This window comes from Pan paniscus, chromosome 10 (assembly GCF_029289425.2).
Source record: "Pan paniscus chromosome 10, NHGRI_mPanPan1-v2.0_pri, whole genome shotgun sequence".
NCBI classification, from domain to species: domain Eukaryota; kingdom Metazoa; phylum Chordata; class Mammalia; order Primates; family Hominidae; genus Pan; species Pan paniscus.
Window position 1 is genome coordinate 27,061,540 of NC_073259.2, and position 19,696 is coordinate 27,081,235.

A 19,696-nucleotide genomic window follows, 5' to 3' on the forward strand; every position below is an offset into this window, starting at 1 on the left:
TTAGGTATTAAGTTTTTTTTTTTTTTTTTTTTTGAGACACTGTCTTGCTTTGTCGCCAGGCTGGAGTGCAGTGGTGTGATGTTGGCTCACTGTAACCTTAGCCTCCGAGGTTCAAGTGATTCTCATGCCTCAGCCTCCCAAGTAGCTGGGACTACAAGTGTGTACCAACATGTCCCATTACTTTTTGCATTTTTAGTAGAGACGGGGTTTCACCATGTTGACTAGGCTGGTCTCGAACTCCTGACCTCAAGTGATCCACCCGCCTTGGCTTCCCAAAGTGCTGGGATTATAGGCATAAGCCACCACGCCAGGCTGGTACTGAGCTTTCATGAGATAGTGAGAAAAGAAAAGCATTTCAAATGAGGAAACAAGTTCTTGTAAAGAACAGAGACTAAAACAAGTAGAATGCATATTGAAACAAATTAGGAATAAAAAGAACTGCTTTATACAAAAGGCAGATGGAAAACACCATAGGAAAAATAACCACCTATGATATTACAGAGAAGTCTTAATGTCTGGTCAATGACTTGAAATGTGATAAAACTGGAAGCCAATGCATTTTTTCAAGCATAAGTAACATCATGAAAATTTAATTTGATAAATGCTCAGATCAGTGTCTCAAATAGATGCTCAATTGATGACTGCTGACTGCTTGACCAGAGAAGTAGTAGGCAGGTCAATTTGGTGATTTAAAAGAAAAGATAAAAATAAAAAAACTGAAAGGTTAAACATAGCCTAATCCAAAATGAAGACAGTGATAACTGAAACATGGCAGATACATGGAGAGACCGAATATAAAATAATAAAAATTGGGAGTGAAGTTAAAAGGAACTCAAAAAATGAATTTAAAGAGTTCTAGCTTTCAGCAGAATAGTGGCGAGTCACGATTGTAATCCGAGCACTCTGGGAGACTGAGGCGAGTGGGCTCCTTGAGCTTGCCCAGCCTGGGCAACATGGTGAAACCCTGTCTCTAACAAAAATACTAAAATTAGCTGGGTGTGGTGGCATGCACCTGTGGTCCCAGCTACTCAGGAGGCTGAGGTGAGGATCACTGGAGCCCAGGAAGTCAAGGCTGCAGTGAGCCATGATCACACCACTGCACCCTCACCTGGGTGACAGGGTGAGACCCTGCCTTAAAAAAAGAGAATGTTATTATTAATTAGCTGGACATGGTGGTGCATGCCTGTAATCCCAGCTACTCCGGAGGCTGGGGCAGGAGAATCACTTGAACCTGGGAGGCACAGGTTGTGGTTAGCTGAGATGGCACCACCGCACTCTAGCCTAGGCAACAAGAGCAAAACTCCATCTCAAACAAATAAAATAAAAATAATAAAAAATTTAAATGCTGTATTTAAAAAACTAAAAATAAAAAATAAAGGGCAGAAATTATAAAACTGAATAAAAGAAAAAACAAGACTTAACTACCTGCTATCTACAACAAACAATTTTAAAATAAAAACAGACAAAACAAGAAATAAAGAAGATACATATGCACATACACCAATCTTGAAACAAACGGGAGTGGCTATATTACTAACATCAGAGAAAATATATTTCAAGGTAAGGTGTATTACCAGAGATAAAGAGAAATGTCTTATATTCATAAAAGGGTCATACATCAAGAAGACACCACTACTATAAATGTTTATGTACCTAGTCATTGACAAAGACTCTCTGACCAAACTTCACTAAGCCACGTCTGAGCCCTCTTCTCAACAAGCAGTTCTTGACCCTGGGCCCCTGTCCTTGCCAGGCCTACATAGCCCAACTGTAGTGAGAATCTCACCAACCCTGATGTTTGCTCTTGTGTAATGTTCCATCTCTGACTGACTCTTTCCGCTCTTTGGCTACAAATTTCCACTTGTCATAGTATTTGAAGTTGAGACCAATCTCTTTCGCCTATTGCAATAGTCTTTACACCTATCACAATAGTCCTGATTAAAGTATTTCTTACTGTTTAAACAAATATCAGAACAATTTTGTCTTTAACATTATACAGCTTTAAAATGCAAGAAAAAGAAACTGACTTTACTGCAGGGAAAAGTAATACATAGTTGAAAGTTTTAACATCCTTCTCAACAGTCAACAGATCAACTAAACAAAAAATCAGAAAGGACGGCCAGGCATGGTGGCTTATGTTTAAAATACCAGCTCTTTGGGAGGCGGAGGTGGGTGGATTACTTGAGGTCAGGAGTTCGAGACCAGCCTGGCCAACATGGTGAAACCCTGTCTCTACAAAAATACAAAAATTAGCCAAGAGTGATGGTGTGCGCCTGTAACCACAGTTACTTGGGAGGCAGTCTGAGAATCGCTTGAATCTGGGAGGTGGAGGTTGCAGTGAGCAAAGATCACACCACCGCACTCCAGCCTTGGTGACAGACTGGAGTCTTAAAAAAAAAAAAAAATTCAGAAAAGATATAAATCTGAACACTATCAAATACCTTGACCTGACACTTATAAAACACTTTACCCAACAACTGCAGAATATACTTTCAAGTATATATAAAATATTTGCCAAGACCTACCATGTGGTACACCACAAAACAAATCTCAATAAATGTTAAAAGAAGGTGCCCTGACCACAGTAGAATTCAATTATAAACCAGTAAAAAAATAGATAACCTCCAAATATTTGGAAACTGCTTCTAAATAACCAATGGACTAAAAAAAAAAAAAAAAAAAAAATCACATCAAAAATTAAAAATATTTCAAACTGAATAATGAATATACCCAAATTTGTAGGATGTAGCTAAAGACATACTTAGAGGAAAATATATACCTTTATATGTTTAAATTAGAAAGAAAGCCATTAGGAAAGCAATAATCACAGAAAAAATCAATGAAACAGACAACAGACAAAATTAATAAACCTACAAGTCAGGTATTTGATTAAGATTAGTAAAGCTGGTAAGTTCCTGATTCAATTAATTGATGATTAAAAAAAAAAGGAACATAAATCACCAAAATTAGGATTGAAAGAAAGGGATATTCACTGATGACGATTGTTTAGGTAGAAAATCCTGAGGACTCAGCAAAAACGACTTTAACAAGTATGAGATACTATGGTTCATGGTTGAAAGACTAAGTATTGTTAATACACAAATTCTTCTCAAATACTCCTAAAGCTTCGACAGACACAATTTTAATCAAAATTCAAGCAAGCTTATTTTTAAGAATAAAAGCTGACAATTCTAAAATTTACATGGAAATATAAAGGACCTAAAAAACTAAACTACTCTTGAGAAAGGAAGAATGAAGCTAGAGAACTTAAATTACCTTTTACTTTACACGTATCTACACCCATGTTTCTCAACAGGGCAATTTTTGCTCTCCAAGAAACATTTTTGATTGTTACAATTGGGAGAGGTGGGAATGCTATTGGCCAGGGATGCTGCTAAACACTCTACAATACACAGAATACATAGCTCCCAACAACAAAAAGAATTATCTGGCCCAAAGAGTAAGTAATGCCAAAGCTGATAAACCCTGAGTTACAATGAATGCAACTGTTGTACTGGTATAAGTATAGACAAATAAACCAATGGAACAAAACAGCATCTAAAAACAGACCCACACTTTTATAGTCAATTGATTTTTTGACGAAGATGCCAAAGTAATTCAGAAGGGAAGGAAGGTCTTTTCAATAAATGGTGCTGCATCAACTGGATATCCATTTGGAGAAAAAAAGAAAAAGTTAATTCCTACCTCACATCCTTTGCAAAAATAAATTCAAGATAGATCATAGAACTAAAAGTAAAGCTAAAATTAGAAATCTTATTTGGAGAAAACCTTTACAACCTAAGGTAAACAAAGATTTCTTAGGACACAGAAAACAATAACCATAAAAGAAAATTTTAAATTAACTTATAAATTAAATCAAACTAAAGTAAATTCAAAACCAAAATTAAAAACTTAAGCTCATCAAATTCAGAGAAGAACTACAACTTGATAATAAAAAGTCCATGCACAAAAAAACAAATGGCCAAAAAACACAGGAAACAGTGCTTGACATCATTAGTTATCAGGGAAATAGAAATTAAAACCACACTTACACCCCTACTGAAGTGGCTAAAATTAAAAACTGACACAACCAAATGGCTGGTGAGAATGTGGAGCAACTGGTACTTTCACATAAAGTGGTAGATAGACTTTGGGAAACAATTTGGCGTTTTCATAAAAAGCTAAGTGAACAAGAGCAGTTTCACTCTTGGGTATCAGTGAAAAATAAAGACGGCAGGGCGCGGTGGCTCAAGCCTGTAATCCCAGTACTTTGGGAAGCCGAGGTGGGCGGATCACGAGGTCAGGAGATCGCGACCATCCTGGCTAACATGGTGAAACCCCGTCTCTACTTAAAAAATACAAAAAAATTAGTTGGTCGTGGTGGCGGGCGCCTGTAGTCCCAGCTAGTCAGGAGGCTCAGGCAGGAGAATGGAGTGAACCCGGGAGGCGGAGCTTGCAGTGAGCAGAGATCCAGCCACTGCACACCAGCCAGGGCGACTGAGCGAGACTCTGTCTCAAAAAAATAATAATAATAAATAAAATAAAACAAAGACACATGTCCTAAAAGGGACTTGTACACGAAACGTTCACTGTATATTTATTCACAGTAGTCAAATCCATGAAAGAAACCAAATGAATAAACAAACCATCAATGGACTACTAATCATTAATAAAAAGGCATGAACTACTAATATACACAACATGGATGAACTTGTGGTGTTACGAGAGCAAAAATAGCCAGACACAGGAACACATACTATGTAATTCCATTTATATGAGTTTTGTAACAGGCAAAACTAATTTATGGTAAATAAAACATGAATAATAGTGACCTTGATTGGAGATGTTGTATGATAAAATTATACAATTTTATCAAACAATTATCCAGTCATTTGAAAAAGGTCCATCTTTTTCTCAGTGATGCCACCTTCATAACATACTTTACATTCTATTTTACCTCACTGGTCTATTAATGCCCCACTACCTCACTGCTTTGATTATAGAGACATAATATTTATAGGGCTAACCAACACCTCTCTACCTTCAGCAATTGTTCTACCTGTTCAGAGTTTTCTTAACTATCTTCAGCACATGCTCACTCTCAACCCTAATATACTTTAGTCAATTTGTCTAGTTTCTGGAAAAAAACTTAATGATTTTTATAATTAGTTTAGCATAAAAGTAACCTGAAGAGAACCAAAAACTTTATGATGTGGAGTTATCCCATCCAAGGACATGAAATATCTCTCTGCTTGTTCAAGTACATTTTTGTATCTTGAAGTATTTTAAAATTTTTCTCCCATAAATTTGGAACAACAGCAAACTGTAATCTTACCTTACACTACACAACACTGCAATACAAGGTCACCACTGTAACAATTCTTGTTACATTTACTCCTACGTTGTCTTTCTGTTGCTATAATAAATGGGTGTTCCTTTCTATTGTATCTTCTGATTGCCCATATGAAAAGCTACTTATCAAAAGCTTATATGAAAAGCTACTAATTTTGTAAATTTTACATCCTACCTCACTGAATTCTTTTTGTAAATTCAATTTTTCTTAATTGACTTGTTTTTCCCACATATACTTTTCAATTCTTATGCCTCTAACTTTCTTCCTACCCCTCTGTCTTAAAGTGGTTAATACCCTCAAAAGAAACAGCAGAGAGATACACATATTTGCCTTGTCCCTGACTTTAGGGTGAATGTATCTGGTATTTTATAACTTTTGGGCTGAAGTAAGTGTGTGTATGTGTGTGTGTCGGGGGCGGGGGCTGAAGTGTGTGTGTGTGTATGTGTGCATGGGCTGAAGAAAGTTTGTGTGTGTGTGTGTGTACATGCATGTGTACTCTTTTAAGGACCTATCAATTCCTATGTTGTTACATGTTTTACCTGGAACAGATGATGAATTCTGTCAAGTGGGATAATACATCTTCAACCTGTTCTTCACTCTAATGACAAATCAAGTATGATGCTGGTTTTTGGAAGTTCTTTACCTCCCTAATTATACTAAGTAAACTAAGTGCTTTTGTTTGTTTTGTTTTAATCAAGAGTCAATGTTGACTCTTACCAGTGTCTTGACAACTAACCAGATAGTTTTTTCTCCCTTTGACCTACTAACATAATAACTGTATTAATAAAGCATATAATACTGAACTGCCCCCTTAAAATCTTAGTCACAGTATGTTACTAATAATACACTGCTATATTTTATTTTGAACATTTAAATGAAGCTAGTCTATAGTTTTCTTTCTTTTTTTTTTAAGTATTATCATTAGTAAGGATCTGTTATCAGTACTTAATTTAAATAAAAGTCTGGAAGGTTTTCATACTTACCCTATGTTCTAGAACAGTACTACAACTCTGTACTGGAATTATCTGTTCTTTGAGGTTTTAAAGACATCTGTGAAATATTTCTGGATCTTTCTTTTGGGTGATGAATTCTTTGTTCAATTTTTCCAAAAATGGAAAGTTTTTGTTCAATTTTTCCAATTTTTTGATATGGCTGCTTAATAATTGATATATGGCTGCTTAATAATCTATTGGGATTTTCCATCCTCCAAGACCCAGCTCTTAGATTATTTACTATCATTTTATCCCCTACTCTATTTATTTATATCCTAATTCCTTTATTTTCTTGAATATATGTTATTTCTCCCCAACTCCTCTAATTATAAATATAAAATATCAACAGAAGGTCAAGAAACTCAGGTTCCTAATGAGTAAAGATACATACTAAAGTGACTAAGAAGTACGTACCTCCCAACTCTCAATATGGGACAAAGATTACTTTTTTAAAGACTTATTTTTTTAAAAGGTTGAGAAACATTCAGGATATATTTTGAACAAAGTTTAATTTTGTTTATTAGGCACATGGCAAAAAGATATTAAAAGATAAAGAATTAAAGTAAAATTACTGACTCATCTGTATCATTCTATAACACTTTTTTTTTTTTTTTGAGACACAGTCTTGCTCTGTCGTCCAGGCTGGCATGCAGTGGCACGATCTTGGCTCCCTGCAACCTCCGCCTTCCAGGTTCAAGTGATTCTGCTGCCTCAGCCTCCCAAGTAGCAGGGATTACAGGCGTGCGCCACCATGCCTGGCTAATTTTCATATTTTAGTAGAGACAGGGTTTCTACATGTTGCCCAGGCTGGTCTCCAACTCCTGACCTCAGGTGATCCACCTGCCTCGGCCTCCCAAAGTGCTAGGATTACAGGTGTGAGCCACCACTCCCATACAACACCATTTTTTGAAAGACCCATTTTATTTTAAACTTGCAAATGTCCCAAGTTAAAGAAATTTGTATTGCATGTCTGGAAATTCTATGCTGACAAATTAGTTCTCATATTTTTATTTACTTTTACAAGGGATATGTAAAAGTTTAGGCTAAAACAAATTTAAAACCCTTTAAAAAGAAGTAACAATGGGATAATGCTTTATTTAAATTGATACCAAATATAATGATGTACAAAAAGACATAATTCCATAATTTTTATGAGGCTAAAGGTTATACTAATAACTATGTAAATTAAGGGTTTCTAAAAGTTGACATTCATAAACTAAATCAGTATGTTAATGGAATTTATTGAGAACTCAAATTCTTTACCCTACTAAAAATAAGAAACCAAACTGCCAACATCATGCATAGCAAGAAGCTCCCACTGCAATGTATACACAAAGACAATCAGAATCTCCATATTTCTTAGAAAAGACTCTCTGTAACTATCGTATATGTATATTGTATCAACTGATGATATATATATTGTATCATCAGTGTTGTTTTGAGTTAACTATGGTTTAACTGCTGCTATTCTTTATTAAGAATTTTATTATTATTAGTTTTTTGGCTGGGCATGGTGGCTCATGCCTATAATCCCAGCACTTTGGGAGGCCAAGGTGGGAGGATCACTTGAGCCCAGGACTTAGAGACCAGCCTGGGCCACAGAGTGAGACCTTGTCTCTACAAGAAAATTTTAAAAAATGAGGCAGGAGGATTTTAGCCCAGGAGGTCAAGGCTGCAGCGAGCTGTAATCACACCACTGCACTCTCACCTGGGAGACAAGGTGAGACCCTGCCTTAAAAAAAAAGAATGTTATTATTATTAGTTTTTAATTTTCCTTAATCATTTCATTTTAAAATTTCATCCCCACTGGAATACAGAGATACATAGAGGCAAGTAGGCCTTTAACTCAGCTAAAAATGTAGACTATAGTGAAACAAATGAGAGAACCATTGTTTTTGGAGTTCCCTACATGCACTTCGTAAGAATTAAAAGAAAATACCATTTAGTAACTTATATGCTGTAAGGAAATACACTATATATACCATATACAAACACTAAACATTAGTCACCTAAAAATTCTACACACAAACACTAGAAAGAGATAGTACAAGGCTAAGATAATTTACTAGTTATCATACAGTTTTTAAAAACAGGGTTGGGGGAGCAGGAAGAAAGACTCAACCAGTAAAAAACAACTTACCATTTGACAGCTAAATTCTGTACCTCTCCATTTTTATCTTCCAATAACTTTAAAATCATTTTCACTACTTTCCTTTCACTATCATCATCCAACTTGATGGAATCTTTCTGCAGTTCCGTCATCAAATCATTTGTAGCCATAAACCTATCAAAAAAATAAGATTTGTTAATTTTAAAATTTTAAAGCATTAATTTAAAAAGATAATGATTTTTCAAATCCACTGCTATACCATTCACTCAACAGAAACATCTTTTATTATAAAACTCATCCACTTTTTAAAAAAAGTGATCATAAATTTAATCTAAAAGCTACCGAGGAAAAGAGCAATAATGTACTTAAAATTCATTGTATCCAGAGAGACGGTGAGATTTTTTAAGTACTGATTTGCTTTTGTATGAGGTACCACTATCCAAAATTATTTTCCCCAGGTCAGTCTTGATCTCAAATTGACTACCAGGACCTACAGTGAGTACTCTTTCATTCTAATTAATTGCATCACTGCTTTTAGGTGAGAAAAGTTCCTCTTTACTTTTTCTTTACATGAGATTTGAATTCTATCTAGGAAGCCCTTAACCAAAAACATTAAGAACACCTTCCAAACATTAAGAACACTTTCAAAACAAGTATGTTGCATTGCAGGGGATGATCACATATTACTGGAAATTTTCCAAAATACCCATCACTAGGTATCAGGCCTATTTTCTTTTTCATTCTCTTTTTTTGGTAGAGGGAGTCTTGCTCTGTCGCCCAGGCTGGAGTGCAGTGGCAGGATCTCGGCTCACCGCAACCTCCGCCTCCCAGGTTCAAGCTATTTTCCTGCCTCAGCCTCTCAAGCAGTTGGGATTACAGGCACCTGTCACCACGCCCAGCTAATTTTTGTATTTTTAATATTTACTATACAAAAATAATAATTTAGTATTATTTATAATAATTATAATTTATAAAAAATAATTTATAAAAAAAAATTTAGTATTATTGTATTTTAGGGTTTCACCATGTTGCCCAGGCTGGTCTTGAACTCCTGACCTCAGGGAATCCGCCTGCCTCGGCCTCCCACAGTGTTGGGATTACAAGCAGGAGCCACTGTGCCCAGCCACCAGGCTTATTTTCAAAATAGTGAAGAGGTGATTCTAGAAAGTAGCTCTTCCCCCTGACATCTCCCACCTCCCCTCCCCTTAAGAACCACTGCCAAAGGAAGGTTTAACAGTGTGTTGCCTGGCAAAAACCCAGAGTGATCAATCATCTAATCTGAGCTTTAAATGAAAAGGACTGAATGGTGGACAAGATAAATAGAGTCTCAGGTAAAATAAGGTATAAACAGCATCTCAGATTTTCTTCTCCATATGCCTCACCAAACAATTCATTGTTTTAAAAGTGATTTCTCAGAATATGAGATAATCACATTCAAATAAAGCCCTAAGACCTCCTTAAAAGCCAAATGAACTTGTCCCATAATTCTTGGCTCCCCTCCACTTACGGAAGCAATCCAACTAAGATAACTAGTTAACACTTTTTTCTTTTATTTGAACCAGATACAGTTTTAGTAAAAATACATTATTTTGTACACTACAGAGAAATGTCAAAATCCATGTTTAAACAAAAAAACAACTATTGGAGCTGAATTGATAAACAGCTACGGAGATAGTCCGCAACATGGGTAATAAACTGTGTGGTAAAGGTTGGCAAAACAACTTAATAATTTAGAAATGCATTACATGTACGGTAATTTTAAGGATAATTCCAATAACTAGTATGTTCATTTAATGCTGATCTGACAAAGTTTTACACTACATGCAAGTATGTATTATGGCAAAAACCACAATTACTTTTGCACCAACCTAATAGTTTAATTCTTACCACGTTCTGTAAAACTGCTTATTTTTTAAAAAGCTTATATTTGCATTGGGGCAATACAAGATCAATTAAGCATGTACTTTTAAAAAATGGACACAGCTCTCCTAATTGGAAGCCCCTCACCCATTTTATAATGTGACAAAACAAAATTAAAACTACATGACTAATTTTCATTAATATTCTGGAAAGTGGAAAAATTGCATAACACATTAATGCAGGCACTCCTGCACACAAAGTACTGAAAAAATCTTAACTGTTTTACTTAAACAAAATCCATTAAATAACCATAATAGTTATGACCTCTAAGAACCACTGCAGTGCCAGTTATCTGCTTCGAGAGAAAACAGGGATCATCAATTTAAGTAGAAAAACATAATCCCAAGTAAAAAGTTGTTTTATGGTCCTGTATGGTTCTACCGGCACAAATTCATTCTTTACTTATTGTTTATTTATTCACTGTCTATTATGTAAGAAACTCTGGACTAAGAAATCAGGACAGATAAAAGTTGAATACAGTTTGGCCCCCCTAACATCAAGAAGCTTACTTATATTGTAATAAAGAAGCCTGCTGATTTTCAAAAATCTATGATTAATGGTTAAATATTTTAAAAAGTTGAAATGAGCACTATCAAAATTAGCAATAGATATTTTTAAAAAGCAGAAAAAGTAGATTATTATAATACCAAGAGTTGCTTTTAAATGGTGACCCTGAAATCATAAAGTTCTGGGAATAATTTATTCCTTCTATAAATGTGGTATTAAAAATTTACACTATTAATCTTATTAAGGAAGCTGTTTGACCAGTTTGAAAGCTGTCCATGTCTCTTCAGCATTTACTCTTTTAGGTATGGTGCTAAGGGCACAGATCTCAATACATTTTATAAAACACTACTCAAGAGCATATGGAAATTATCACACCCAAGAGTTGACTGTTAGGTTGGATCTCAAAGGATGAATAGGGGTTTGCATGGGAAAAATTGGTTTGGAATTTAAATTACTTTTTTTTTTTTTTTGGTGGTGGGGAAGGACAGAGCACCTCAGAGTGAAGGACTAAGGAAACAGTTCAGTATGTGGAGCACAGAAACCTAATAGGAAGATGATGGGAATATAGGCTGAGGTCAAAATGGGAATGGCGTTATATACTCATACACTATGTAATAAGAACCTACTACATATCAGGTACTGTACTAGTTGTTGCTGATATAAGGGCTAACCAAAGCACACACAATTCTTGCTGTCTTGGAGCTTACATTGCAGTCTAGTAAAAGGCATATTAACTTTTTAAATTGCATGTATGAGTAAGCACCTGTAGAACTAAGAACTAAGATAAATGCTATGAAGGAAAGTGTTATCAAGAAAACACTATGGGGCCAGGTGCCAGTGGCTCACGCCTGTAATCCCAGCACTTTGGGAGGCCGAGGCAGGCAGATCTCCTGAGGTCAGGAGTTCGAGACCAGCCTGGCCAACATGGTGAAACCCCGTCTCTACTAAAATTACAAAAATTAGCTGGGTGTGGTGGTGTACACCTGTATTCTCACCTACTTGGGAAGCTAACGCAGGAGAATCGCTTGAACCTGGGAGACAGAGGTTGCAGTGAGCCGAGATTGAGCCACTGCACTACAGCCTAGGTGACAGAGTGAGATTCATCCCAAAACAAGAAAGCACTATCGTATAAACAAAGTAACATGACCTAGACTGAACTGCGGGTTGTGTCAGGAAAGACTGATCTAAAGAGTAGGAGCTGGGCATGGTGGCTCACACCTGTAATCCCAGCACTTTGGGAGACCTAGGCAGGTGGAGGTCAGGAGTTCCAAACCAGCCTGGACAACATGGTGAAACCCCGTCTCTACCAAAAATACAAAATTAGCCAGGCATGGTAGTACATGCCTGTAATCCCACCTATTTGGGAGGCTGAGGCAGGGGAAATGCTTGAACCTGGGAGGCAGTCGCTTGAAGCCGGGCGGTGGAGGTTGCAGTGAGTCAAGATCACGTCACTGCACCCCAGCCTGAGCAAAAAAGTGACACTCTGTCTCAAAAATAAAGAGTAGGCAAAATTATGGTGAAGCAGGAGGAAATTAGTGCCAGGTAAGCAAGGGCCAGGAATTTAAAGGATTTGTAGACCATATCAGGATTTTAGCCTTTATTCTAAGAGCAATGGGAAGCTACTGAAAAACAACTGGGTTACAGATGGGGAATAAATGCAATGATCAGATTTACATTTCAGAAACATTACTCCAGCTATACTGTGGACCATACTGTGGAGAGAACAAATCTTCATTTGGCCATACTGAATGGAGACTAGTTAGGAGAATGACTAAGTGAGAAATTATGATAGCCTGACTTAGGTTATGGCAATCAATGAAGATGGAAAAAAAAATGACATACAGTTGATTCTCATTATTCCCAGGTTCCATATTTGCAAATTCACCTACTCATTAACATTTATTTGTAAAGCCAAAATTAATGCTTCCTGTTTCACAGTCATTTGGATGAGTGTCGAGTGGTGAAAATTTTGAGTAATCCAACACATACATTCCCAGCTGTGGTGGCACAAAGCAACACTCTGCCTTCTAGCTCCAGCTCTCATGTTGTAAACAAGCATCTTCTTCTTGGCCTATTTCAGCCCATGTTTTTCACATGTTTGTGCTTTTTCTTGGTGCTCTTGTTGTTTAATATGGCCTCCAAGCACAGTGCTGAAATGCTGTCTAGCATTCCTAAGTGCAAGAAGGCTATAATGTGCCTTCTGAAAAAAACATATGTGTTAGATAAGCTTCTTTATTGGCTGTGAATTCAATGTTAATAAATCAGCAATATATATTAAGACAACTTTAAAAGAAACACTCATAAAACAAGGTTACAAACTCATCAACTGATTAAAATAATGTGACTCAGGACTCATAGAAACTAATTCCATAATTCCCTCAGAAGCAATGGTTCAGTACTTGCTAACTCAGTGTTTGTGATAATGTTACAAAACGTACTACAAATAATGAGAACTAGTTGGTTTGAATTTTACAAACTAAAATTAATAGTTCTTCAAAATGGATTAGATATAGGGATGGTAAGGATGAGCTAGCAGGAAAGAAGTAAAAGGAAAACCACAAGACTGGGTAATACAGTCAGCTAACATATCCTTGTCCAGAGTCTTAATGTTACCCTGCAGCCACTGTCACATCAGATGAATAAACTGCTCATCTTACAACAGAAGAAAGGATTAACTTTGGTTAAACTGCAAACGACATGGAATGGATATTCCTCTGATCTTAACAAAATCTCCGCCATAGTGAAGATGTGAAAATCAAAAATTAATGTCCTGCAGCCCAACTTTGTCTACCCTTGGCCAAAAGTGGGCACTGATAAAGAAAAAAACAGCAGCCTCCACATTCCAGAAACTTACCTGAGACTCATAACTAAACCTCAGTGTTATTACTAACCGATCTGATGCTTAACAGCTAAGGCATATTGTTTTCTTGGACATAAACAATCTCACAGAACATCCATTTCGGACAAGGTCACTGAGCAATACAAAATACCAAACATTCCCCTCTCCAGTTAAATGAGTGACTGATACTTCTTTACCAACTACAGCTTTCCCCCTGCTTAGGTCAGCCCTCCCTATAAAATTTATTAAGAGGCCGAATCATAGAATTGACCTCACTTTCTGACAACACTCAACCTAAAGCAAGGCTTCACTTCCTTAGACTCTTTCCCAAATTACCCAAATGAATAGGTTCCTTCTAACATCCTCTGATACCCTAAAGTGTGTGTTTTCCCTGACTATTACGGACAAAAACCCAACTCGTGTCAGGATGCCCATATAAGAGAATTCCAAGAAGGAAAAAGTGATTTTAAAAAATATACCAAATAGATGAGCAAAGAAAATATCCACTAAATGAGTTATATTAGGAGACTAGGGAGACTGTTAGGGATTTTAGGAGAGCAGTCTCTACGAATTCAGATGGGCAACAGCTAAGAAATCTGGAGTTTATCTTGTAGTCAATGGAAATTAGTAAGGGAGGCAATGATCAGCTGCAGTATATAGGAAGAAAATTCTAATGGCCAGAGGGAACAAACTGGGTTAGGAAGAGGCCTGAGACAGCAAGATTAATTTGAGAAATACTCATCAGGAGACTAAAGAAGACAGACGGGAGAAGGGTGATATCAAAGATTTTCTGCTTGTGACTTTCAGTGGATGGTAATTTAACAGGCCAAAATAAGGATAAAGAAGGCATTAAGATGGGAAAAGAAAAAGATAAATGTTTACGTTTCAGACTTCAATGGAATTCCCAGGTTGATATGACCTGTAGGCAGTGCCATCTCATTCCTTAATTCAACAAGTATTTTGAGGGCACCAACATAAGGAACTCTACTCTGCAAACACAGTGATGAGTAACACAGTCTGGAACTTAACACTAGGTATGCACTAGATTGATAGATACCTTGCACTCACAATAACTCTCACCACAGTCTCTCCCATCATACATAAACACAATTTTACTCTTGCTTCCAACCAGAAATCTAGTTGATATGGTCAATTTTATCACTCAGTACACCAATTACCTTTCAGAGATCCTGCACATACACCACTGCTATTTCACTTTTCCTCAGTTATTCCTTAAGAGTGCTATGAATTAAGTTGGAACAGTTTTTTTTTTTTTTCTTTTTGAGACAGTCTCCCTCTGTCGCCCAGGCCACAGTGCAGTGGTGCAATCTCGGCTCACTGCAACCTCTGCCTCACAGGTTCAAGCAATTCTGCTGCCTCAGCCTCGCGAGTAGCTGGGATTACAGGTATGCACCACCATGCCCGGCTAATTTTTGTATTTTTAGTAGAGATGGGGTTTCACCATGTTGTCCAGGCTGGTCATGAACTCCTGACCTCAGATGATCTGCCTGCCTTGGCCTCCCAAAGTGCTGGAATTACAGTCATGAGCCACCACACAAGGCCTAAATTGGAATAGTCTTAATATTGTTCACGTAAAGAAATCTAATTTTTACTAATCTTTCTTCCCAGTTTTCTCTGTGAGGTCCCTTCCTCCTCTTTCTCAGTGGTGAGCCCTAATCGCTGCTGATAACCAGTTAGCATAGCATATATCAAGAAAAAAACATCAAAGTAAAATCAAGAAAGTTACTGCCATCAACCTGCTAAGTATTTTTAAAAGTGCCCAGAAATCACCTTCTTAATCTCTGCAAATCTATTTCTTCTGATTAAACCTGCTTTTCTCCAAGCACAAGTACTTAAGATAATTTCACTATTTCCTGTTATGTTATTGTAAATGCCCACCCACACTGTACTTTCAGCTATATGATAGGATCTCTAAGGTTCCTTCCAGCTCTGAAAACCTGATTCCTTAAAAGGCTTGAGTTTTTTTTACAAGCATTTTAAACAGTTTCCAAAAGAAAATACCGTCCAATATCCAAAACACTTAAATAAATAAATCTGGTAATATAAACCTTTATCAAATTGGGAAAAACTTGCATTCCAAAATGGGGTGAATTATTTTAAGAAGATTCTATCAAGTGGTATTTAAACAAACAGTTTAGTTGATTTTACAATGGTTTTCTGGAGGTTCCTAAAATCCCTATATAATGGAAATAAAATCCAATTCTACTTAAACAAGCCCCTACTGAGAACCCACATGGCCCAGAGCCAGACAAAGAGAACGATTCCGTTTAGTAAGACAAGGTCCCTATTCTTAAGGAGTTCTGTGGACAATATCCATCCAGCTACAGTCAGGTTATCTATTCCCTCTTCCCCAGTGAAGTTTTGTATCGTGTGCTTTACATTTTCACTTTCTATGTAGAGTTTCATTTTCAACACCTGGCTCAAATCTCTCCATGGACATGAATCTTCTTGCTTTAATATTCTCTGCCACTTAATGCCTGACAATTATATATTGCCCTGGGTTATTCATCTTTTTACAATAGTGTCTTAACTATTCAACAAGCATGTAGATTTAGGGAAAGTAAGCACTAGATCTTAAACTTTTTGTAGTCTTCAGGAATTATTAAAAGCATCTTCTAGCATGAAATATTCTATAAGCCTAATTTTAGAGGGAAATGAAATTTAAGGCCTGAATCTTAACATCCCCTAGTCTAAACCCTGGAGAAGTGACATAGCTGCGTGGTTAAGAGTTCATGTTCTGGGGGTAAAGAGATCCTATAAGTCCCAGACCTACTATCTAACTGACCTTAAACAAGTACTTAATCTCTCCAAATCTCAGTTTCTTCAACTGTAAACGAGATTATTATTATCCTCTTTTACTAAAGTTGTAAGGATAAACAAAAATCAAGCTCACAGTAAGCATTAATATTAACTATTATATATAGAGAGATAATGATATTTTCTTTAGCTCTTGATTCCTTGGAATATTTTAAATCAACTGGTGGTTGAAGAATATGAAAATAAAAGAAGTGGCTGGGCACAGTGGCTCAAGCCTGTAATCCCAGCACTTTGGGAGGCCAAGGTGGGCAGATTGCCGGAAATCAAGAGTTTGAGACCAGCCTGGGAAACATGGTGATACCCATCTCTATAAAAAAAATTAGCTGAGTTTGGTGGTGCGCACCTGTAGTCCCAGCTACTCTGGGGGCTGAGGTGGGAAGAAAATCGCTTGAGCCCAGGAGGTTGAAGCTGCAGTGAATTGAGGTGGTGCCACTGCACTCCAGTGTGGGTGACAGAGCGAGACCCTATCTCTAAAAAAAAAAAAAAAAAAAAAAAGAAAAGAACTTAGTTACCTCAACCTACCAAATATTCAATATTAATATTCACAAATGGAGTGTCACATGGTTCATCCACATTAAAGCTTTCACTCTGGTATCAACCGAATCCCCTATCTATTGGCTACATTATAAGGTTTACTCTTTATTCCTTTATGGAACATGCACCCCTAGAGGTCCTTAAAATAACTATATACACTGGTACAAATGTTTTCTGGCAAAAAGTCTCAGTACACTCCAGAAGTGTTTCTTTTAGGAAGGAAGTGATGAGAAGCACTGTTCTAAGGTACTGTCCCAAGGAATGTTTCTTCATTTTTCTTCTGAAGGTTTTATTTGAATTGGCATTCATTAATAACTTTTCTCTAAACCGAGGCTAGTAAGTAACAGGCACTATCCTGGTAATTAAGACACACAAATGCCTCCTCCTTTTTTTTTTTATAAAAGAGCTCCTAGTCTCCTTTTTTAAAAACAAACAAACAAAAAACCCTGCATGGGTGGATGCGGTGCTCCCCTGTAATCCCAGCAATTTGGGAGGCCCAGGCAGGCAGATCACGAGGTTAGAAGATCGAGACCATGCTGGCGAACATGGTGAAACCCCATCTTGACTAAAATACAAAAAATTAGCCAGGCGTGGTGGTGCGTGCCTGTAATCCCAGCTACTTGGGAGGCTGAGGCAAGGGAGTTGCTTGAACCTGGGAGGCGGAGGTTGAAGTGAGCTGAGATGGCGCCCCTGCACTACAGCCTGGCGACAGAAAAGACTCCGTCTCAAAAAAACAAACAAAAAAACCCAAAACAACAACAACAACAACAAAAACCCTGCATATGGCAGAGTTCCTAATCTCAGCATTTCTCATCCTAATGCTTCCCCATTTCTCCTGTCTTAATATCTCATTTTTAAATAATGCACAATACTAAAACACAAAAGAAATATTACAATTTTTCAATGAATTGAGCCTATTAAGTCCTACAAAAAGATTCTTTTAAAACGCAGAAATTTCCAAATTTTTAAGCCTGCATTCATTTCTTTAGCTTCTCTGTATTAATGAACTATGTAATTATATAAATAGACCTGAAATTTTATGCCTATAAGCAACCTTTTGTAATTAGTCATGTCCATGCCTCTCAGAAGTGAAAATGTAATCTCAAATTAAATAGCTTGCATAAGATCTTACAGTTCATAACAAAGAATCACACATGATTAGAACCCAGATCTTGTGACTAGGTCAAATTCTCTTTGGATTCTACCATGAGGATAATAAAATTTGCTCTTCATTTTGGCAGCATTTGTTTCTTCTCTCGTCCTTAGTATACAGGCAGAGTGCTTTGCACATGTTGGTCATTCCATAATGTTAACCTTGCCCTCAAGATCCTTCTAGTGCTAGGTATTTTTAAAATATGTAGCCACAAATCTTGGTATTTAAGCCAAAATAAATAAACTTCTAATGAGAACAAGGCATCATTTTTTTAAAAAAGAGCAAATTAAAATAAATGCCTATACTAAAAATATGCAGGAAAAATTTCAAAATTCTTGACTCCAAACGCTCACTAATTAATTATTAAATGTCTGTTTAAACTAAATATATAAAGTGCTTTAGTTCCAAAGACTTGTTTATTAACTAGATGGCTACAGCGCATTATAAAAATGTTTTTTAGAAGAGAGTTGATAAAAATATCTTAATGATGCCAAATTACTGGAAATCACGTACTGCTCCTAAACATACCTTGTTTAGCATTCACCAACTATTAGGAATATATCAATATTACACTAATCCTCCAGGCAATGTTTTAATTCAGTACAACCAAAATTCATAGATAATCTTTACCAAATTCAGCAGTGACTGTCATTTAGTATCAGAGCATTATTTCTTTCATGTAATTTATTTAAGAAAAAAACAACTAGGTATGTACATGTTATCTTTCTTTCACAGGAAATTTAAGAAAGCAAGCTTCAGTCAATAATCACATGTATGGTATCACCACATAATTTCTTTAGCCTTTCTAAACTTATACCCATACAGGAGTCTGACTAGTTGAACAAAATTGTATTATTATAAAGTGCTACCTTCAGACTGAAATTGACCACAATCAGAATGAAATTTACCACCTTTACAGGATGAGCCAAACTGACAGCAATGGGGAGGAAATCACGCCACACACCTCATCCATTACTTGAATTGGAAGCAAGCAAAGCCCCAAAAATCAAACGGCATTCCAACCCGTAAAACAACACAAAACCTTTATTTCCCCCAAGAATCTTAATTTTGGCCCTAGAACTACACAAATCTAAAACACACAAAACAAACATGTCACCTCCAAAAAGTTACAATACTAAAATTGTTACCATTAGCGAACTGATTTTTAAGTTTTAAATACATTTAAGAGCTGCCTACGTAGAAATATTTTTTAAAGTAATACGTGGTTTTGTGGTCATTGACTATTTTAATAAGCCAGTATATCAATTTAATCAGGAACACAATTACTACTTTTTCATGGTTCTCCTTTCACAAATCCGAAAAGTTCTTCCCAGTCCACACGGTTCGGACACATTTTCAGGTGTTAAAACATATTGTTCATACAAAACAAACAAGCTCTTTAGTCACAATTTTAGTTGAAGACTATTTGTTATTTCCTTTAAAATGCACC

General features: G+C 36.5%; 1 protein-coding gene across 2 annotated transcripts in view; it reads right to left on the reverse strand.

Annotated features, from left to right (window-relative positions):
* CAND1 (cullin associated and neddylation dissociated 1) overlaps positions 1 to 19,696 on the reverse strand; it is a 47,826-nt gene that overhangs the window by 24,460 nt on the left and 3,670 nt on the right. For both annotated transcript variants that reach the window (XM_003824783.5, XM_034935484.3), the window contains exon 2: positions 8,486 to 8,629. In XM_003824783.5, the coding sequence (XP_003824831.3) occupies positions 8,486 to 8,629 (144 nt within the window). The remainder of the gene's footprint in view (positions 1 to 8,485; positions 8,630 to 19,696) is intronic.